This window comes from Oncorhynchus kisutch, linkage group LG4 (genome assembly GCF_002021735.2).
Source record: "Oncorhynchus kisutch isolate 150728-3 linkage group LG4, Okis_V2, whole genome shotgun sequence".
NCBI classification, from domain to species: domain Eukaryota; kingdom Metazoa; phylum Chordata; class Actinopteri; order Salmoniformes; family Salmonidae; genus Oncorhynchus; species Oncorhynchus kisutch.
Genome location: NC_034177.2, coordinates 49,582,979 through 49,606,283, shown reverse-complemented (window position 1 = coordinate 49,606,283; position 23,305 = coordinate 49,582,979). Strand labels below are relative to the sequence as shown.

General features: G+C 41.9%; 1 protein-coding gene and 1 pseudogene across 1 annotated transcript; both read left to right on the top strand.

Annotated features, from left to right (window-relative positions):
- Positions 1 to 6,338: 6,338 nt before the first annotated feature.
- On the top strand, positions 6,339 to 7,980 carry LOC109888720 (alpha-1,3-mannosyl-glycoprotein 4-beta-N-acetylglucosaminyltransferase C-like). Its single transcript, XM_020479894.2, has 3 exons — positions 6,339 to 6,473; positions 6,550 to 6,682; positions 6,794 to 7,980. The coding sequence occupies exons 1-3, from the start codon at positions 6,345 to 6,347 to the stop codon at positions 7,933 to 7,935; spliced, it is 1,404 nt and encodes a 467-aa protein (XP_020335483.1). The 5' UTR covers positions 6,339 to 6,344; the 3' UTR covers positions 7,936 to 7,980.
- An 11,684-nt stretch (positions 7,981 to 19,664) lies between these two features.
- On the top strand, positions 19,665 to 22,585 carry LOC109888914 (carboxypeptidase A2-like; annotated as a pseudogene).
- Positions 22,586 to 23,305: the final 720 nt, after the last annotated feature.

The following is a 23,305-nucleotide window of genomic DNA, read 5'->3' as shown; positions in this document are numbered from 1 at the left end:
TGATTGGATTTCCACACTTATTTCCACCCAAGCTGTGTTTGTGACATTGTTAGTTATGTGGATATAGGACAAGTACCAGGGGGAATAACACACCTTCATCAGTGTTCATCTTTGATGACAGAGTGTCACCGATAACTGCTGCTGGATCATGTAAGCTGCCTGACGTACTCTGCTCCTGATCCTGAACCCAACTCAGACACTTCTTGCTATTACATTCCTTCACATCCCTCAGCCTGTCATTCTGACTGTTCCTAGGTTTCCTGGAAATATGACATTTTCACTCCTCATGTCAGTTGAGCCACTAAGTGTCACGTTGGTTTAGATTACAACGCTGCCCTGCAGCCTCTAACTACAGCTCCATTAGAGGGTTTGTGTCTGGTGTCACAAAGCCCCCTGTGTCATTAATCGACACTGTCTGCTGCGAACAGTTGTTAATACAACTGTGTTAATCAGTCATTATAATTGTTTTCCTTTGCCTCACTGAGATCAGACCTGCAGGACCCTCTGATGTTACCACACCGTTACACCGGCGGTCACTATGGAGACCAACATCTAATCGAGGCCTGTATATTGCATCTTTCAATCTTCTCCTATTATCTCCTGAAAGACTCCTGAAAGACTGTAGTGTTTTGTATTGGTGCTCTTTGAGTTGTAAACACAATGTGACTACTGGATTGTGTAAGGGAGGGAAGTGATGCTAGGCTTGTGAATGCAGATTTGACATGGACAGGGCAAATTGCTCAACATGTTAGGGTTCACATCAATGTAAATGTGCTGGAGTTAGCAAAATACCATATTCGTCTGTAATAATCCGCAATACTATCCTACCTACTAACGTGCTTTCCCGTTGAGTGTCTACAACCATTCTCTCACATGTAATATAAATTTGAAATCAAAATAACTGCTTCTTCTGACAGTCTGATATCATCACTATTCTCTTCTTGGCATTTGTGCAACAACACACCACATTGTCATGTCTCCAGAACGATCTATGGCAAGTGTGGTCCCTCAGGGCATTGTTGACTTGTCACAAAGGGCCATTCGTTATTGGAAATGTAACTCAGAATAGCTGGAAAGTTCCCAATACTGCCCTGGTGCGCCTGTCACAGCCGTCAAAAGAAGTGGACCAAAGTGCAGCGTTGGTGAGCGTACATTTTCCTTCATTGTGGAATGACGCCAACAAAACAAGAAACAAGATAAACAACGTGAAGCTTACGAGGGCTAAGTGCCACTAACACAAGTCAACTTCCCACAATCACAGGTGGGAAAAGAGCTGCCTAAGTATGATTCCCAATCAGAGACAACGATAGACAGCTGTCCCTGATTGAGAACCATACCCTTCCAAAACATAGAAATATAAATCATAGAATTGTTTTTATTTTAATTTTACCTTTATTTTACTAGGCAAGTCAGTTAAGAACAAATTCTTATTTTCAATGACGGCCTAGGAACAGTGGGTTAACTGCCTGTTCAGGGGCAGAACATAAAGAACATAGAATGCCCACCCAAATCACACATCAGCGCCGCTGATTTGAAAGGTCATCACATGCTGGGTAAGTATCATCACATTCCACAGCCTGATGGCCCAGGGTCTCAAGCAACTGGAATAATAATGCGATAATAAGGGAATTGATTATATCTGCGCTGGGGACCAGACTGAACAGTGACCTCAGTCAAATATGTTGTGTGTAGTGTACTGCCCCCCTCCCACTGGTCCACTAGTTCTAGAACTAGCATCTAAATTACAGAATAATGTCAAGAAAAATGTCAAGTGTCAAGGGATCAGCCCTAGGAACTGACAGTTGATCTATTGTCAAATATCAACAGCTGCACTGGAAACATTCAGGTGGAATAACATTATCAGAACATGCATACAGTACCAGTCAAAAGTTTAGATACACCTACTCATTCAAGGGTTTTTCTTAAATGTTTACCTTGATCACAGCTTTGCACACTCTTGGCATTATCTCAACCAGCTTCACTTGGAAGGCTTTTCCAACAGTCTTGAAGGAGTTCCCACATATGCTGAGCACTGGTTAGCTGCATTTCCTTCACTCTGTGGTCAAACTCATCCCAAACCATCTCAATTGGTTGGGTCATTGGGTAGGTCATCAGGTCATCTGATGCAACACTCCATTACTCTCCTTCTTGGTCAAATAGCCCTTACACAACATGGAGGTGTGTTGGGTTATTGTCCTGTTGAAAAACAAATGATAGTCCCACTATGCGCAAACCAGATGAGATGGCGTATCGCTATCGAATGTTGTGGTAGCCATGCTGGTTAAGTGTGCCTACAATTCTAAATAAATCACAGACAGTGTTACCAGCAAAGCACCCCCACACCATCACACCTCCTCCTCCATGCTTCATGGATCATCTGTTTACCTACCCTGCGTCTAACAAAAAGACATAGCAGTTGGAACCATTTATTTGGGCTGCTATCTGAGGTGCAGTTAACTGTAATAAACTTATCCTCTGCACCCAAGGTAACTCTGGGTCTTCCATTCCTGTGGCGGTCCTCATGACAGCCAGTTTCATCATAGCGCTTGATGGTTTTTCCGGATTGACTGACCTTCATGTCTTAAAGTGATGATGGACTGTTGTTTCTCTTTGATTATTTGAGCCGTTCTCACCATAATATGGACTTGGTCTTTTACCAAACAGGGCTATCTTCTGTATACCACCCCTACCTTGTCAGAACACAAATGATTGGCTCAAACTCATTAAGGAAAGAAATTCCACAAATTAACATTTAACAAGGCACACCTGTTAATTGAAATGCATTTCAGGTGACTACCTCATGAAGCTGGTTGAAAGAATGCCAAGAGTGTGCAAAGCTGTCAACAAGGCAAAGAGTGGCTACTTTGAAGAATCTCAAAATATAAAATCTATTTTTATTTGATTAACACTTTTTTGGTTACTACATGTTTCAATATGTGTTATTTCATAGTTTTGATGTCTTCACTATTATTCTACAATGTAGAAAATAGTAAAAATAAAGCAAAATCCTGGAATGAATAAGTGTGTCCAAACTTTTGACTGGTACTGTACATATTGGCCAGCCAATCTCAGCTTTATTTCCAGTTCCTCATACCAGTGTGCATTTCATCATCTTTGTTATCTCAATAGTCATTCATATTATTATTAGTGACATATGGAAGCTTTCCCCGAGACACAATAACACAAAATGACATGTCCCTTAACCCAGATCATCGATTTCTCCTTCCGCCAGCTGAGCTTTGACAGCCCACACAAACGAGAGTAGAGAAAGACCAGGCCAGGCTCAGTGCCCATCATCACTCATCCTGAACACAAGGAAATAATCGCCCATGCATTTCCCATCTGATACAGTAATAAAACAAAGTGACAAAATGGACGCTGCCACAGTTACAGCCCAGCAGCACCGAGGACACTCAATGACACCATAACCACTTTCAGCATCACTGCCATTAGAATGTGGTGAGATGAAAGGGGAGAGATGTGGACATTTTGATGAACCACAGCTAAGTGAATAAGTGACTTGTGGACAGCATGATCCTATTTCATGATCATGCAGTACGTCGAATATCACAGGCTATGGATAGTATATGTCATCGTCCTTCCAATAAAAGCCCTCTTATGTCAAGGAGCTGAGTGGGTTGGTTGAAGAGAGGGGTTGTGTATTGGCTACTTGTCATTGTTACAGAGATAATGTAACTGTCACTTGTCATGTTTTTTTAAATGATGGATTTAGTGATCAAACTGGAGGTTCAACATAGCAGTGAAGCTCTTCTCTCCTTGGTTGGCATTGTCTTCAGTGTTTCAACCTCCAATGCATCAGTGGATAGCGATACATTAACTCCATGTGCTGAAGACCGCATACTGGGCATGAATATTTGAAGAGAGCTTTGAGAACGTTAAACTCAACTCACAGGTCCCCATGCATTTTTAATGGGGTCTGCCCCTCTTGTCCAGAAGCAGGAAGGGGATAACTGCTGGGGTCCAATGTCGGGGAACTAGCAGCCTTCTTCCTTGATTAATATGTCGGAGAACTAGCAGCCTTCTTCCTTGATTAATATGTCGGAGAACTAGCAGCCTTCTTCCTTGATTAATATGTCGGAGAACTAGCAGCCTTCTTCCTTGATTAATATGTCGGAGAACTAGCAGCCTTCTTCCTTGATTAATATGTCGGAGAACTAGCAGCCTTCTTCCTTGATTAATATGTCGGAGAACTAGCAGCCTTCTTCCTTGATTAACATGTTGGAGAACTAGCAGCCTTCTTCCTTGATTAATATGTCGGAGAACTAGCAGCCTTCTTCCTTGATTAACATGTTGGAGAACTAGCAGCCTTCTTCCTTGATTAATATGTCGGAGAACTAGCAGCCGTCTTCCTTGATTAATAAGTAAACAGTCGGAAAACGTCCAGTCACAGCAGAATTGTTTTCTTCTGAAAGCAATGCTGTTTAAAAGTTGATGATAACCCAACTCCTTGAACTCAGCACTTAAGAGTTTTACACTTGTCTTGGCATCTTCACCCATAAATAAAGGTGAAATGAAAAAATAAAAAAATAACTACCATAACCTACAGTAGCTGAAATATAGCCACTTATCCACTTATCTAACAACATCGATGATGTTTACAGAATACATTGATTCTTTGCTTAGAGCATATTGAATGCAATATTTATCTTTTTACAGTCTCAGCTCTGTTGCCTGTATCCCATGTCATTTGTGTCACGCCCTGACCTTAGAGAGCCTTTTTTATGTCTCTTTTTGGTTTGGTCAGGGTGTGATTTGGGTGGGCATTCTATGTCCTTTATTTCTCTGATTTGTGTTTCTATGCGTTGGCCGAGTATGGTTCTCAAATCAGGGACAGCTGTCTATCATTGTCTCTGATTGGGAATCATACTTAGGTAGCCCTTTTTCCCTCCTTTCAGTGTGGGTAGATAACTTTGTTTGTGGCACTTAGCCCTGTAAGCGTCACAGTTGTTTTGTTGGTGACATTTTAAAAATAAAGAAAATGTACGCTCACAACAACTGCACATTGGTCTACTTCCAACAACACCCGTGACAATTTGTCTGAGAAGGCAACAACAACTTGGCAGATGCAGAAACAGACAGGCATCTTCGGCTGCTACATATGTTGTCTGCATATCATCAAACAAATGAACAATATTGTTTACCAAATGGCTTTGTTGTACAACATACCCGCTTATTAAAATGGCGTCTCATTAGCCACATTGAGCTGCCGTTTACGATTAAATAGCTTTTTATCATTCTGTGTTGCAAATGGATTCACTGCAACAGTGTACTTTTATAGGAAGCATGGAAATGGTTAGGAAATGAGCCTAAGGTGGAGCTCGGCTGGTGTGCATGCACACGCTGAATTCTAAACACGAGCTTCCGCTTCGAGCCAAGAGAGGCCAGTTAGTTGTCTGTAAGGAATATATTCACCTCTTCAATATTATGTTTTTCTTAGGCAGAGTACGATCAATTTCTTCCTGTCAGCATAAATTCATCTCAGAGAGCTGTTTATACATTACAGAACATTTTCAGGTGGAATCTCTCTCTCTCTCTCTCTCTCTCTCTCTCTCTCTCTCTCTCATCTCTCTCTCTCTCTCTCTCTCTCTCTCTCTCTCTCTCTCTCTCTCTCTCTCTCTCTCTCTCTCTCTCTCTCTCTCTCTCTCTCTCTCTCTCTCTCTCTCTCTCTCTCTCTCTCTCTCTCTCTCTCTCTCTCTCTCTCTCTCTCTCTCTCTCTCTCTCTCTCTCTCTCTCTCTCTCTCTCTCTCTCTCTCTCTCTCTTTGTGCTGCATGGAAAATATATGTTCCTATTCAATAAGGCTTTTGATCCAGGCTGTTTCCAGACTGTTATCTGGTATTTACTTTTTAAGGTCAGAGAGAAACATGAAATGCTTTGCTGTTCCATCAGTGGTGAGAATAATGAAGACGGGAGGAGTGAGAAATGATTGTGTGAGCGAGCCTCTCCCAGGCCTTTCTCAGCATTTAGCACTTTGACCCAGGTTAGTGCTCCACCAGAGGCTCACTGGGGAGGGCTGGAGATGGAGGGCCGTATTCTGCAACACACCGTATGTGTATGGTTCAGTGCCCATCACACACAGCCGTGCAGGTGCACACACGCACACACACACACACAGTATGCAGACATGTGCAGTTCATATATATACACATTTCATATGCATACTGCTGACTTCAAACAAGCACATCAACAAACCCATGGCACAGGCAGTCCAGTACTGGATTGATATCAATATCGCCTACCTACATCGTAAGCAGAGAATGATAATGATGATAATAATTTGTTCAAACCTTTTTCCTTTCTATCCTACCTGAAGTGTGTCTCCATCATGAGGCTGGTGTGGAAGTCCCTGGACAAGATGAGGTGTTTCCGTAAACGCTCCACCATCCCCTTCCTGGGGGTCCTGATCACATGTCTTCTGTTCTTCAACCTGTACATGGAGGATGGATACATCTTGGTAGGTTATTATTGGCTGTCTCTGCATCATATTTGTATTTTACATTTGAGTAACAATATAGTAATTTTTTTAGGAGGCGGGTAAAAGACAGCTGATGCATCCTTCAAACTCTGAGAGATATGTTCACAACTTTAGAGACCTCACAAATTTCTCTGGAACCATAAACGTCACATACCGTTACCTCGCTGGGAATCCACTGCCCCGAAAAAGTAAATATACCTTTTATTTGAGATATGTAGAGATACACATATTATCCTGAAACTCAATGATTTGTTCAAAAATAATTTCATTTGGAATCATATCAATGTTTGTGTTTACAGAATATCTAACCATTGGGTTGTCATCTGTGAAAAGAAAAAAAGGGAATTACCTCATGGAGACGATCAAATCCATTTTTGACCAGTCCAGTTATGAGGAACTGAAAGAGATTGTGGTGGTGGTTCACCTGGCAGACTTTGACCTGGCCTGGTGTGAAAAGCTGGTGCAGGACATCTCCAGGAAGTTTGCCCACCACATCATCGCTGGGCGTCTCCTAGTGATCCATGCCCCTGAGGAGTACTACCCATCACTGGATGGGCTGAAAAGGAACTACGACGACCCAGAGGACAGGGTACGCTTCCGCTCCAAGCAGAACGTGGACTACGCCTTCCTTCTCAACTTCTGCACCAACCTCTCAGATTTTTACATGATGCTGGAGGATGATGTGCTCTGCTCAAGGAACTTCCTGACATCCCTGAAGAAGGTGGTCACCTCCAGGGAAGGCTCCTACTGGGTGATGCTGGAATTCTCCAAGCTTGGCTACATAGGGAAGCTCTACCAATCAAGAGACCTGCCGCGCCTGGTCCACTTCCTGCTCATGTTCTACCAGGAGATGCCTTGCGACTGGCTCCTTATTCACTTCCGGGGCCTGTTGGCCCAGAAAAATGTGATCCGCTTCAAGCCCTCTCTGTTCCAGCACATGGGCTACTACTCCTCATATAAGGGGACAGAGAACAAGTTGAAGGATGATGACTTTGAAGAGGACTCTATTGATATCCCTGACAACCCTCCTGCCAGCCTGTACACTAACATTAATGTATTTGAAAACTATGACGCCACCAAGGCTTATAGCAGTGTGGAAGAATACTTTTGGGGGAAACCCCCCTCTACCGGAGACTTCTTTGTCATTGTCTTTCACGAACCAAGCAATATTAGCAATATCAAAATCTTGACAGGAACGGACGATCGTCAGAATGATATCCTGCACCATGGAGCTCTGGAAGTAGGAGAGAAGCTGGTGGGGACAAAGAGAGGAAGGCAGTGTTCTTCCTACATCACGTTAGGGGAGTTTAAAAATGGCAACATTGACATTCAAGACGTGGACCACAAGATTGCCTTTGACATCCAGTGTGTTCGCATTGTGGTGACTGCCAGTCAGAATGAATGGCTGATTATTAGGAAAATAAGTTTGTGGACGACATAGTTGGCACACAGAGGGCCCATACTATCTGGACTAAAGTGTTGTATTCATTTATATATATATATATATATTGATTATATTGGATGCTCTATGGTTTATATTTCTTTATACTTTGCATACAGTAGCCTACATTTTTTAGAATCTGAAACAATTAGACTATTAGGTTGTCAACATTGTATGTTTTTCATAAAATAAAATGCAGACAATTGTGTTCGGGTTTCTAAAAGGGTTTCTAAAAGAGAAGTTATCAAATATGTGTTTTTCACAGGTTTACAGAAAATACACTCATGTATTTCCTTAAATAGCAACAATTCTACAGAGACAAGTGTTAAAGGATGACTGTGATACTTTTCAAGTGGAGAACGTAACACTTGCTTTTTCCCCATCTTCCGAGGCACTGTCATAGAGTGCATTACACTCAAAGGAATGAGGTAGATCTTTTTTTCTCTACACATACAGTATTTACTTCAGTGAATTGGATGATGTTTGGTTCTCCTGGAATTACATTAAACTTTTTCTCTATGAATGACCAACAAAACGAAATCTTCTCAGGAAAGGAAAGGTGAGTTTAGACAAATAGTTCTACAGAATGTGCAACAACTTTGCGAAGCACTTGAACATTGGTCGAACAACTGCATCATTTGTGCGGCATTGGTTTCTGCTTAAGCAGTGAGAGGAGAGGAGTGCCCCCTGCTGGATCTTCAAAATCACTTCCAGCAGTACAGTATCTGGTCAGAGAGGAGTAGACGGAACAAGATGCCCAACTCCCCCCTCACTTCCTTTCCGCCTGTACCATTTCCGCCTGAACCATACTGATAGTTGTTCATGTTGGTTGTTGACCAGCAGGCATGCCACAGTGAACAGTTGATTCATGGTATCTGAGAGGTACAGGCAAGCTCAAACAAGCTTGTGGTCTTTGACTCTCCGCATGGTCCACTCTACCATTCCCATCAGCTTTGCAATGATCCATGTCTCACCCTCCATCACCTTTGCACCCTGCTGGCATCTAGGTGCCCTTTTACCAGAAAGTTGGCCAGTGGACGTTGCAATGGCTGTGTCTGACGTGAGTAAGGGAACAATTCCACACTGCTGGAATATCTCCTTGTCACTTTACAGATCCAGGATAAAGTACAGATACAAAATGACCGCGGCATGAGGTGCCATCCCCACCATCCCATTGAAGGTGGAGGAAGACTCTTCACTTTACCGCTAATTAAAATAAATGTAAAAAATATATATATATTATTTAACCAGGTAGGCTAGTTGAGAACAAGTTCTCATTTACAACTGCGACCTGGCCAAGAATAAGGGTCCCAGTTACATAACAAATGGTCCTTTTGTTCGATAAAGTCCTTCTTTATATCCCCAAAAAGTATGTTTATTTGGCGTGCTTCATTCAATAATCCACCTGTTTCCCCTTGTTCAAAATGCATACAAAATGAATCCCAAACGTTACCAATAAACTTGGTCCAAACATGTCAAACTACCTAATCAATCCTCAGGTACCATAATATGTTAGTAAATGCTAAAAGTTAAGACAATGAATAGTATATTCAATACCGGAGAAAAATAACCAAATGCGCGCCCTCACCAGAGCGCGCCACAAACATTTTCCAACCAAGCAGATGCATCACAAAAGTCAGAAATAGCGATAAAATAAATCACTTACCGTTGAAGATCTTCATCTTTTGGCAATCCCAAGGGTCCCAGCTACATAACAAATGGTCCTTTTGTTCGATAAAGTCCTTCTTTACATCCCAAAAAAGTAAGTGTCAATGGCGCGCTTGACTCAGTAATCCACCGGTTTCCCTCGCTCAAAATACATACAAACTGAATCCCGTAAGTTACTTATACATTTCTTCTAAACAAGTCAAACAACGTTCCTAATCAATCCTCAGGTACCCTATTATGTAAATAAACTATAAAATTTAAGACGGAGAATAGCATAGACCATTACCGGAGATAAATAATGAAGTACGCGTACTCACTTGAACCCACTACAAATACTACAGCCAAAATGGGAGCCATTTAAAAAAACAAGCCTGAAACACTTTCTAAAGACTGTTGACATCTAGTGGAAGCCCTAGGAACTGCAATCTGGGAGGACTTTTTATATTCCCATTCCCAGCCATTGTAATCAGAGGTGAGCTGAATTGCATTTTTCTGGATGGATTGTCCTTGGGGTTTCGCCTGCCAAATCAGTTCTGTTATACCCACAGACAATATTTTAACCATTTTAGAAACTTCAGAGTTCAGAGTATCTATCCAATGCTACCAATTATATGCATATCCTAGCTTCTGGGCCTGAGCAACAGGCAGTTAACTTTGGGCACCTCATTCATCCAAACTTCCGAATACTGCCCCCTATCCCAAAGAAGTTCAAAGTGTCCAAAGAAGGGCCAGAAGTATACAGAATGGTGTCATCTGCGTAGAGGAAGATGGTGTGTTGCAGAGGAATTCTATGAAGTCAACCAGAACCTGGGTATCTGCGAAGTCCTTGAATTCCAAGGGCAGGTGGGCTAAGACACTCTGGTTACATCCAGATGGAGGCGGTGCCATGCAGGCAGTACAGGAAGTGATGATCTGGCGCATGGTGGATTGGCAGTCCCCGAAGCGATTGGTCAGGTCCCTGTGCTTCAAGCCCACAGCAAGATTTTGCTACACCCGCAATAACATCTGCTAAATATGTGTATGTGACCAATAAAATTTGTTTTGAAGATGAGTCATGACCAGGAAAAACAAATCTATCAGTAGACGGGTTTACTGAACACAAAGCAGAAAATATTATTAGCCAAATAGATTTTCTATGAATTGATTTACATAACACTTGAAATCATTATTAACAAACATTATGTTTATCATTAGCAGAGAAAGGTTGTTTCATTGTGGGGAAAAGGGGTTAGATGGCAGCTTTACCCCCTCAAGACTTGACCACCTGGATCACAACATTCAATGTTTAAGTACTGTATTATCCTAAAAGTGAGTAGTCATTTTGGGCCCGATTCTGACCCGAGTTGAGGTCAAGCGAACCTACCAGTTCCAAGTGGAAAAAGCATCTACTTAATTTTGTTCAATCGAAATAACACAATTTTCCATACACTGGAATTTACAAGTTGATAAGAGCTACAGTACCAGTCAAAAGTTTGGACACACCTACACATTCCAGGGTTTTTCTTTTACTATTTTCTATGTTGTAGAATAATAGTGAAGACATCTAAACTATGAAATAACAATGTAGTAACCAAAAAAGTGTTAAAAAAAATCTAAATATATGTTATATTTGAGATTCTTCAAAGTAGCCTTACCCTTTGCCTTGATGACAGCTTTGCACACTCCTTTTGACTGGTACTGTAGTAAATTAGTAATTTGCTTGGATAAGGGAATTGTAAATATAAATAACACATATTTTGGGGCGGCAGGTAGCCTAGTGGTTAGAGTGATGGGCCAGTAACCGAAAGGTTGCTGGATTGAATCCCAGAGCAGCTAACAAGGTAAAAATCTGTTGTTCTGCCCCTGAACCAGGCAATAAACACACTGTTCCCCGGTAGGCTGTCATAGTAAATAAGAATTTGTCCTTTAACTGGTTTGCCTAGTTAAATAAAGGTTAAATTTAAATCACAGTAAGAAATGTTTTTTAAAATCTCAATATCAAATAATTTCTTAGTGGTCTGAGAGAAGGGCCTAATTGGATGAGCCTACTGTGAGGAATGTGTAACCTGAAAACGACCTGTTATCAGCAGAGAGGAGGGCAAACTCTCTTTGTTATTGGCCTAATAAACTTATCACCAGTGCATTATCATAATTTCACTGTACTATTCCAACCTCATAGTGTGGAAATATATAAAGCACAGGTAAATCATGTTTTTGACCCTTTAAGGGACAACACAGAGCAAGGTCCATAGACTCTATACCAAATCTCTATTTACCTAAAAGCCATGACTGTTACTGTGGCTCCCACTTTACCTGAGATATGGTCCTCTGGGCTTGATGTTTGGGTCTTCAAATAAACAGGGTTCATCTGGTTTGGCCCTAATACAAGAACATCCGATCAGACAGTTACCATAGTAACTTATTGGGATAATAGCAGGTTACTAGAATAATATAATTATTTGTGAGAAATAACTGGGTGTGTGTGTCAATAGGACATTTCCCTCCATGTGTCTGTACTCAAACTGGAGCAGACAGGGACATCCGATGATGTCATAAGAACACTCAACCACATTAGTCAAATAAAATAGGCTGCAGCTGTGCATCTGACATTTCCCGGTCTTTTTTTTCCGAGTGCTAAATGCTTCTGAGCATATGTTTCTTTTACCTCTACTCTAAGCACACATTTTTTTGTGTTCTCCTTCCCTTCACATTTTTCACTGTCAATCGTGACTGATAATTCTTCAAGTTTTATTGGTGAAACGTTCATGCAGCCTCTGCATACCAACAAGTTCATCTCAATCTTATCAGTTTCATGGGGATATGCATTAGATCTTCTTGAGTTATACAGTGTTGTTTGGAAGTAGCCTACAGTGCTGTTTTGAATGATGTACAGTGAGCGAATTGTAGAGCAGATGGTGCTAACAAACTGAAGCATAGCCTACCTGTGTGTTTTGCCTAGTGGCGCGCACTGTTGAGTTTTGGCCACATGAGAGGGAAAATGCTCCAAATAAAAGGTCAGGGAAAAGTCAGATCCACAGCCGCTCCGAATAAAATAGAATAAATCACACTGCACATTACAACTTCACCCATCCATACGTTACCAGGCATTTGCTCACAACACAGGTGTGTTTGCGAGAGGAAAATGTTGCCCATAACCTAGGACATCAGATAATTTCAACACAATTACATTATGCTCTAAAAGATCTCTAAATGCAGAGGGGTATTTTGGGCTGGGAGAGAGGGCAAAGAACACCTGGTTGTTGGTGCTTGAGGCCTGGCTTGTTCAGAATAGCTTCGGTTTGATCCGGTTGAAATGAGAGATTCCTATGGCTTTGACCATCCCTGCATCCACAAGTTCTTCCATACCCTGAGATATATGGTGAGCAGAACACCCAAATGGATATGTTCAAAGGGTGATAATCTAAATGTAATGATGATGTAAAAAATGGCCCAGAAATGATCTTAATTTGACTTCCTGTCATTCTCACCTCCCAGGTGTCCAGGAAGCTGGTTGCCCTGGCTACAGTCCACAGGAAACAGCTCATCCCTAATCTACAACATAACAATAAATAATTGAGTGATGATGATCAGCGCATATCATCCCCCCCCCCCCCCCCCCACCCCCAGTTAATCATCAAAGGGTGGAATTGTTTTTCTAAATTATGCCTGACAAAATGTGTGAGTAATTTAATAAATGGGAGCAAAGACAATTGTACGGGCAAGTCAGACAAGTACAGGCACTGTAAGCGTTAAATGGAACTATTTCATCAAAACAACCTAAAACACCATCATTTCAAATCTTCAGCTCAAGTGTTTTATTACAAGAGTATTACAAGATACAAGTGGCAAGGATTCTTCAAAGACATGTTGAGAACAGTGCGCATGTCAAGAGGACTATAGGGAGAGAGTGCACCTTCGTTCCCATGGGGCCGTGGATGAGGCAGAGGTCCAGATGGTCCAGTCGGAGGTGCTCACGGTCTTCTGACAATCTGCTTTCACCGGGGACTTCTCATGGAAGGTACATCACAGCTGGTAGAAAGAGAAAAACAGGAAAGGCAATCTGCATGGATTGGGGCTGTGTCCTAAATGGCACAGGCACCCTATAAGGCACTACTTATGGCCAGCTCAGGCAGTAGTGCACCCTAGGCTATATGGAATAGGGTGCCATTTGGGACGTAATCTGAGACACACATGTAGACTACACATCACCGGAAAGGTTCCATGGAATAACAGTATTCACCATTTGACAAACACTATCAATTCCCAGATGCATACACACACAGTATGCCTACTATAGTTCTGTTTGGTGCCATTGTACTCATAGTACTATAATATCGTACCATAGTACCTAGTACCACAATAGGATAATAGTACTACAAGAACCAGAGCCCTGCCTAACCTAGGTACAGGGGGTCCTTAATGTACACTGGATCTCTTTCCTCTATTGGAAAAGCCTAAGACTGTCCCACATTGGCTACTCCATGCTGTCCTACTTCAGCTAGCTATGGTTGGTAAAGCAAGACAGCAACAAAAAATGACTGATTTACAAAAAGTGAACTTCATATTGGAAACATTTGTATTTATTTTGATGCACCAGTACATAGTATTCACATTTACACCACAGTTTGGCACAGTTGTTATTCATGAGTTTTATAACCTTAACATCAAAACAGAAAAGAAAAGCTATGTCACAGATACCGTGTGCTTCACTCGGCGAGCTTCCTCTTTGAAGCTTGATTTGCCCAGCTCTCTGATGGCACGCCAATGAAGTGAGGTGATTTTGATCATGTGGTTTCTCTGCAAGGGCTTAGTAACAGTAGTTTAGATTTTCACTTATCAGAGCAAGAAATAGAAACGTGTCAGCATTAAGTAAAGCAGTAAAGGACCAGTAAAATGTGCCCCCAAGTTACCCTATTAGTAAATATGTAAGCATACAAGTCCCAATGGGATTTACACTGGAAAAGACTGTATGTATTCAAGCACCATTTCTTTTCCATGATTTTTAAAAGTACCTTCGGAAAGAATTCAGACCCCTTCCCCTTTTCCACATTTGGTTACGTTACAGCCTAATTTTTAAAAAATGGATTGAATAAAAACATCCTCAGCAATCTACACACAGCATCCCATGATGAGGAAGCAAAAACAGGTCTGTATATGTTTTAGCGAATGTATTCAAAATAAAAAAAACTGAAAAAAACATATTTACATAAATATTCAGACCCTTTCCTATGAGACTCAAATTGAGCTTGGGCCCATCCTGTTTCCAATGATCACCCTTGAGATGTTTCTACAACTTGATTGGAGTCCACCTGGTGGTCAATTCAAGTGATTGGACACGATTTGGAAAAGGCACACACCTGTCTATATAAAGTCCCACAGATGACAGAGCACGTCAGAGCAAAATACCAAGCCATGAAGTCAAAAGGAATTGTCTGTAGAAATCCGAGACAGGATTGTGTCGTGGCACAGATCTGGGGAAGGGTAGCAAACACATTTCTGCAGCATTGAATGTCCCCAAGAACACAGTGGCCTCCATAATTCTTAAATGGTGCTGGCCGCCTGGCCAAACTGAGCAATCGGGGGAGAAGGGCCTTCATCTGGGAGGTGACCAAGAACCCCATGGTCACACTGACAGAGCTCTCCCCTGTGGAGATGGGAGAAACTTCCAGAAGGACAACCATCTCTGCAGCACTCCACCAATCAGGCCTCTATGGTAGGGTGGCCAGACGGAAGCCACTCCTCAGTAAAAGGCACATGACAGCTCGCTTGGAGTTTGACAAAAGGCACCTTAAGACTCTCAGACCATGGAGAAACAAGATTCTCTGGTCTGATGAAACCAAGATTGAACTCTTTGGCCTGAATGCCAAACGTCATGTCTGGAGAAAACCTGGCACCATCCTCACGGTGAAGCATGGTGGTGGCAGCATCATGCTGTGGGGATGTTTTTCAGCGGCAGGGACTGGGAGACTAGTCAGGTTCGAGGCAAAGATGAACGGAGCAAAGTACAGAGAGATTCTTGATGGAAACCTGCGCTTGTGACCTCAGACTGTGGTGAAAGTTCACATTCCTAAAGGACAGCGACCATAAGAACACAGCCAAGACAAAGCAGGAGTGGCTTTGGGACAAGTCTCTGAATGTCCTTGAGTAGCCTGGACTTGAACCAGATTTAAAATCTCTGGAGAGATATGAAAATACCTATGCAGCAGTGCATATATTGAGAGGATCTGGAGACTAGAATAGGAGATACTCCCCAAATACAGGTGTGCCAAGCATGTAGCATCATACCCAAGAAAACTCTATGCCGTTATCGCTGCCAAAGGTCCTTCAACAAAAGGGTCTGAATACTTATGTCAACGTGATCCCTTTAAAAACAAAAAAGCAAAGAAATATAGGTTTTTGTGGAAATTGTGAGGTATTGTGTGTAGATTGATGAGGGGGACTGTAATGTAACAAAATGTGGAAAGTCAAGGGGTCTGAATACTTTCCCGAATGCACTGTTCATTTATTTCCATGACAGAATTAAAAAGCCATTTTGGACTGACCAATTACAGTAGCTATTAGCATGCATTAATGTCAATGCTCATGTCCGATGTCCTTAAATAACTTTGCTTCAAAAGGCACTCGCACATCTGAGATATATTTTTTTGCAGGTGCATGATAACAGTTGAGATAAAATGAGATAAAAGAAGAAACCCGCACGCTGCTTTTGATAGTATCACTGCTCTTTAATCAGCCTTACATACCGGCCTCAAGGGCTTCCTCAGAGCTTCAGGCCTTGAGGCCGATTCTTACTGTAAAGCTGATTAAAGAGCAATGATACTATCAAGAGCAGTGTGCGGGTTTCTTCTTTTTTCTCTTAAAAAACTTCGCAACAGCACTCGTGTATAACCGCAAATGGCCAACACGCAGTTGATATGGGTGCACAGTTGATGAAACCACTGCTGCATACTCCGGTTGTAAAACCATCTTTCAAGCGTTCAAAATTAGCTAGGATTATCCTCTATTCAATGCTGGCCATGTAATTCTGACAAAGTAAAAAAAATAATCTATATTGAATAGCCTAATTGACAATGCTGTCAAGATCTCCTCACTAAACATTTTCATAAAAATATATTTTTTAAACGATCTATTTCTTTTTAACATACACATACGAACATCAACTTACAGAAGCACACAAACAACGACTCTCATTTGCCCAAACTCACATCCCAATGGCCTCAAACTGCACCATTTTGTTTCTCTCCATCACCCATGCACTTTCAACATGTAGAAGTTTTAGCAATATGGCCCGAGGGGGTGTGGGGTATGGCCAATATACCATGGCAATGGGCTATTCTTATGAACTACGCAACGTGGAGTGCCTGGATACACCCCTTAGCTGTGGTATATTGGCCATATACCACAAACCTCCGAGGTGCCTTATTGCTATTATAAACTGATTACCAACCTTATTAGTGCAGTAAAAATAAAAGTTTTGTCATACCCGTGGTATATGGTTTGGTATACCACAGCAGCCTGTCAATAATGGGGCGGAAGGTAGCCTAGTGGGTAGAGCATCGAACTAATAACCGAAAGGTTGCAAGGTGGAATCCTTGAGCTGACAAGGTTCAAATCTATCGTTCCGCCCCTGAACAAGGCAGTTAACCTGAAAATAAGAATTTCTTCTTAACTGACTTGCCTAGTTAAATAAAGGTAATAATAATAAAATAAACATTCAGGGCTCGAACCACCCTATTTATGATAAAGCATTTTACCTTCGATTGTTGTGTTAATGCTGGAGGATTGGTTGATTTTTACTTTAACTTCTTTGGGGTAGGGGGCAGTATTGGGTAGCTTGGATGAAAAACATGCCCAAATTAAGCTGCCTGCTACTCATCCGTAAAAGCTAGAATATGCATATAATTGGTAAATTTGGATAGAAAACACTCGGAAGATTCTAAAACTGTTTGAATGATGTCTGTGAGTATAACAGAACTCATATGGCAGGCAAAAACCTGAGAAAAAATCCAACCAGGAAGTGGGAAATCTGAGGTTTGTTGTTTTTCCAATTCAGCCCCCATTGAAGATACAGGGTGATATTAGTTATGTTTCACTTTCCAAGGCTTCCACTAGATGTCAACAGTATTTAGAACCTGTTTTGAGGATTATACTCTAAAGAAGGGGCTCACAAGGGATCTTTGAGTGAGTGGTCTGGCAGAGTGCCACTGCCTCGGTCTGGTGCACTCACGTGAAATGTTCCACTTCATTTGTACAGACAAAGGAATTGTCCGGTTGGAACATTAATGAAGTTTTATGTTAAAAACTTCCTAAAGATTGATTCCATACTTAGTTTGGTATATTTCTATGGGCTGTAACAGAACTTTTTGAACTTTTCGCCCCAACGTTCCGCGCAACCTGAACGCGCTTTTTGATTTTTTTTACCAAACGCCCTAACAAAAGAAGATATTTGGGCATAACTGATGGACATTATCGAACAAATCAAACATTGTTGGTGGAACTGGGATTCCTGAGAGTGCATTCTGATGAAGATCATCAAAGGTAAGTGAATATTTAAAATGCTATTTCTGAGTAATGTTGACTACCCAATGTGGCGGGTATCTTTTTGGCTGCTTTGTTGTCTAAAGGCTGTACTCAGATTATTGCATGGTTTGCATTCTCCATAAAGTTTTTAAAAAATCTGACACAGCGGTTGCATTAAGGAGAAGGTTATCTAAAGTTCCATGTATAATAGTCGTATCTTTATCAATGTTTATTATGAGTATTTCTGTAATTTGATGTGGCTCTCTGCACAATCACCGCATGTTTTAGAACTACTGAATGTAACGCGCCAATGTAAAGTCGGATTTTTTTACATAAATATGAACTTTATCAAACAAAACATACATGTATTGTGTAACATGAAGTCCTATGAGTGTCATGTGATGAAGATCATCAAAGGTTAGTGATTCATTTTATCTCTATTTCTGCTTTTTGTGACTCCTCTCTTTGGCTGGAAAATGGCTATGTTTTCCTGTGGCTTGGTGGTGACCTAACATAATCGTTTGTGGTGCTTTCGCTGTAAATCCTTTTTGAAATCAGACACTGTGGCTGGATTAACGAGAATTTTATCTTTAAAATGGTGTAAAATACTTGTATGCTTTAGGAATTTTAATTATGAGATTTTTGTTGTTTTGAATTTGGCGCCCTGCACTTTCACTGGCTGTTGCAGAGCGGAACCCCAGTCCTAGACAGGTTAATGTTCTTAGCTTAATCTTTTGAAAATACATCACTTGAAAATATTCTGGGGATGAGCATGCCCATCTTCAATACGTACGCTTAGTGCATTTAACCATACACAGTGTACAAAACATTTAGAACACATTCTCTATATGGAGTTGCAAGGCTTAAAAATCCTTATCTAACCCATCTCCTCCCCTTCATCTACACTGATTGAAGTGGATTTAACAAGTGACCTCAATAAGGGATCATAGGACTCACCTGGATTCACCTGGTCAGTCTGTCACGGAATACCCCTCCTTCATCTAATCCACTGTCTCCCCTGTATCAACACGTTGCTGTCCTCTTCTCACCCAACACATTCCACAGCTATCTGTCTTTCTACAGAGACCCATTCTCTTTCACTCCTTAATATACTATGCGACTGATATATCATGTCTTTAATATCTCTATGTACAAAATGTTGAATCCAACAACATGAACAACCCAGCAGCATTGCAGTTCTTGACGCACTCAAACCAGAGCTCCTGGCACCTACTACAATACCCTGTCCAAAGGCACATTCAGCCTTTGAATGGCACCCATACACAATCCATGTCTCAATGGTCTCAAGGCTTAAAAATCCATGTCTCCTCCCCTTTTTCTACACTGATTGAAGTAGATTTAACAAGTGACCTCAATAAGGGATCATAGCTTTCACCTGGATTCACCTGGTCAGTCTATGTCATTGAAAGAGCTGGTGTTCCCAATGTTTCGTATACTCAGTGTACATCATATATAATACGTATGTATGTTGCATAACATATACAATGTTTGCACTATCTGATGTTGTCGTTCTGACTGTGTGTCTCAAGATTTACAGCTGAATGGACGACCTGGTGGCTGCTTACCCTAACCTTGTCACCAAGGTACAGATTGGAACTTCCTATGAGGGCAGGCCCATATATGCGCTCAAGATACAGAAACATTAGACCTATTTACAACAATTGTACCTGTTAGTGTACATGTGTGTTTTTTATCAATATATGGGTTTGGTGTCTACGTCCGGATCAGTTTGTGTGCATACGTTTTCTATTTATCAGTTTGTTTCCACCAGTGCTGAACTACAACAAAGAAAAGAGAAGTGTTATTATATTATGGGTAGTGTTGGATACATTTGTGATAATAACACTTGTCCTCTCTCTGTTCTCGTTCAGCACTGGTGGAAACAAACGTCCCGCCATCTGGGTTGACTCTGGGATCCACTCCAGAGAGTGGGTGTCTCAGGCCACTGGAGTGTGGACAGCCAACAAGGTGAGAGAACACTTCAGACTTCTATTGTATTCTAATTGAAAAAAACAACATTGAACATACTATCTAATACATTCTACAAAAGAAATGTGGCACTGGTGCCTCCCTGACCTCTCCCCTGAACGCCATGGACATCTACCTGCTGATTCTGACCAACCCTGATGGCTACGTCCACTCCCACACCAGTGTAGGTACCCACTATAGATATACCATTAAGCATTATAACGCAGTTACTGTATATTGTGGTGGGAGTTACAGAATTAAGTGTAAAGAGTGACCTTTAATCTGTGTCACCTCAGTGTGTCTCGTTGTAGAGTGATATGAGGACAATCCTGATTGTGCTACCTAGCATACCAGTAAAAGGTTGAGTTTGTCCCTTGTCCCTCATGGTTCACAGGACTGTATGTGACGTAAGACTCAAGCCGGGCTCCATGTGCCGTGTTGATCTTTATGGCCTTCCTGTGACATCGGGTGGTGTAGGTGTCCTGGAGGGCAGGTAGTTTGCCCCCGGTGATGCGTTGTGCAGACCTCACTACCCTCTGGAGAGCCTTACGGTTGTGGGCGGAGCAGTTGCCGTACCAGGCGGTGATACAGCCTGACAGGAGGCTCTTGATTGTGCATCTGTAGAAGTTTGTGAGTGTTTTTGGTGACAAGCTGGATTTCTTCAGCCTCCTGAGGTTGAAGAGGCGCTGCTGCGCCTTCTTCACAATACTGTCTGTGTGGGTGGACCAATTCAGTTTGTCTGTGATGTCTACGCCGATGAATTTAAAACTTACTACCCTCTCCACTACTGTCCCATCGATGTGGATAGGGGGGTGCTCCCTCTGCTGTTTCCTGAAGTCCACAATCATCTCCTTAGTTTTGTTGACGTTGAGTGTGAGGTTATTTTCCTGACACCACACTCCGAGGGCCCTCACCTCCTCCCTGTAGGCCGTCCCGTCGTTGTTGGTAATCAAGCCTACCACTGTAGTGTCGTCCGCAAACTTGATGATTGAGTTGGAGGCGTGCGTGGCCACGCAGTCGTGGGTGAACAGGGAGTACAGGAGAGGGCTCAGAACTCAACCTTGTGGGGCCCCAGTGTTGAGGATCAGCGGGGTGGAGATATTGTTACCTACCCTCACCACTTGGGGGCGGCCCGTCAGGAAGTCCAGTACCCAGTTGCACAGGGCGGGGTCGAGACCCAGGGTCTCGAGCTTGATGACGAGTTTGGAGGGTACTGTGGTGTTAAATGCTGAGCTGTAGTCGATGAACAGCATTCTCACATAGGTATTCCTCTTGTCCAGATGGGTTAGGGTAGTGTGCAGTGTGGTTGAGATTGCATCGTCTGTGGACCTATTTGGGCGGTAAGAAAATTGGAGTGGGTCTAGGGTGTCAGGTAGGGTGGAGGTGATATGGTCCTTGACTAGTCTCTCAAAGCACTTCATGATGACGGAAGTGAGTGCTACGGGGCGGTAGTCATTTAGCTCAGTTACCTTAGCTTTCTTGGGAACAGGAACAATGGTGGCCCTCTTGAAGCATGTGGGAACAGCAGACTAGGATAAGGATTAATTGAATATGTCCCCCCGGTGCCAATACCAACCCCTACTCTGACTTCTACAACGCCCATCTCCCCATTCTGAGATGGAGGTGAGGAATGTGGGGAACCTGGTGAAGAACCATAGCAACTTCCAGTCCTTCATCTCCATCCACGTCTATTCCCAGCTGTTCATTTAAAGATTCCTAAAATCTCTCACATCCTTGGGTCGCTCATATTTTTTCAGTTTGCTGCAGTCAGTGACTGGAATGAGCTGCAAAAAAACATTGAAACTTGACAAATATGGATGATAAATTGTCTTTTAAAATGCATATTGACGAACTTTGTAAACGGCTAAAAATCAAGCTAGGCTTCCTCTATAGAAACAGGACATGTTTGTCATCTACAAATAGAAGACAAATTGTGCAAGCTACTTTTATGTCTGTTATAGATTATGGGGATATTATCTACCCGCATGCTACGGCATCAACACTTAAATCGCTGGATGCTACTTGTCATTGCGCACTTAGGTTTATTACAGGTGCTAGCTATAGAACTCACCAGAAACTCAGCTCTCTCCTTGGGATCAGATACAAGGTTGGTAGCATCTGCAAGACCATCTGTCAGTATTCAATAGTTCAGAATTGTAATACTATATGTGGTATAAGTGTTTCAATTCATTTGCTTTGTCAGCCAGGACTGGAAAGCAGAGTACTTGAGTTCAATCCAATACTTTCAATTTATACAAACTATTTGTAATAATAATCACTTACTAATATGTGATGTCTCCCTCCACCCAGACCAAGCAAGCAGCGGCATCATTGATTGGTTATACAAGCTGGGCATGAAGTACTCCTTTGTCTTCGAGGTGAGGGACATTGGTTACTGTGGTTTCATCCTGCCAGGCAATCAGATCATCCCTACAGCCTCTGAGACCTGGCTGGGTCTGAAGGACATCATGGTGTCCGTGATCACCCCTATTAAATCCACCCCCTCCCACGTACACACTTAATTTCAAGGTCTGAACTCTGTTAAATAAGGAATTCGATGTCTGTAATAATTATTTGTTCATTGACCTTTTATTGTGAATTTGACAGTAAGTGGTGAAAAATAGAGTAGACTGGTAGCTTAATCATCCAACCTGGTCTCAGAGGTTTTGTATTATTCTGTATGTAAAATCAAGATACTCCATTTAGTATGATATATGACGTTTCACATAGTATGTATTATATGTGAATGTCCATCATCCAATTAAGTTCCGAATTTGCAAAACATACAATATGTTATGAAATGTATTTTCTTTAAAAAAATGTATGATATGTTATTAATTCTAGCTAGGTGGCTAGGAGTCTAATGTTAGCTATCTCACTAACATTAGCTAGGCTGGGGGTTAGGGTTAAGTTTGGGAGATGGGTTAAGGGTTAAGGTTAGGTTTAGGGGAAGGGTTGGATAAAAGGGTTAAGGTAAGGGGAAGGGTTAGCTAACATGCTAGGGTTAGGGTTAGGGTTAGAAAAGTTGGAAAAGTTGGGTTAGGGTTAGGGTTAGGGTTGAAAAGTTGCTATATCGCTAAAATGCTAAATTGATGAGATTCAAACTCGCAGCCTTTGGATTGCTAAACATTGGTGTTATACGCCCATCCGTCATGTATTTTATGTAACCTTACCAAACGCAACATACAGTTGAAGTAGGAAGTTTACATACATC

Coding starts and splice junctions, on each gene's coding strand:
- LOC109888720 (XM_020479894.2), top strand. CDS start 6,345: ATGAGGCTGGTGTGGAAGTCCCTGGACAAGATGAGGTGTTTCCGTAAA. Junction 6,474..6,549: donor TGGAGGATGGATACATCTTG/GTAGGTTATTAT, acceptor TTTTTTTAGGAG/GCGGGTAAAAGACAGCTGAT. Junction 6,683..6,793: donor GAATCCACTGCCCCGAAAAA/GTAAATATACCT, acceptor TTGTGTTTACAG/AATATCTAACCATTGGGTTG.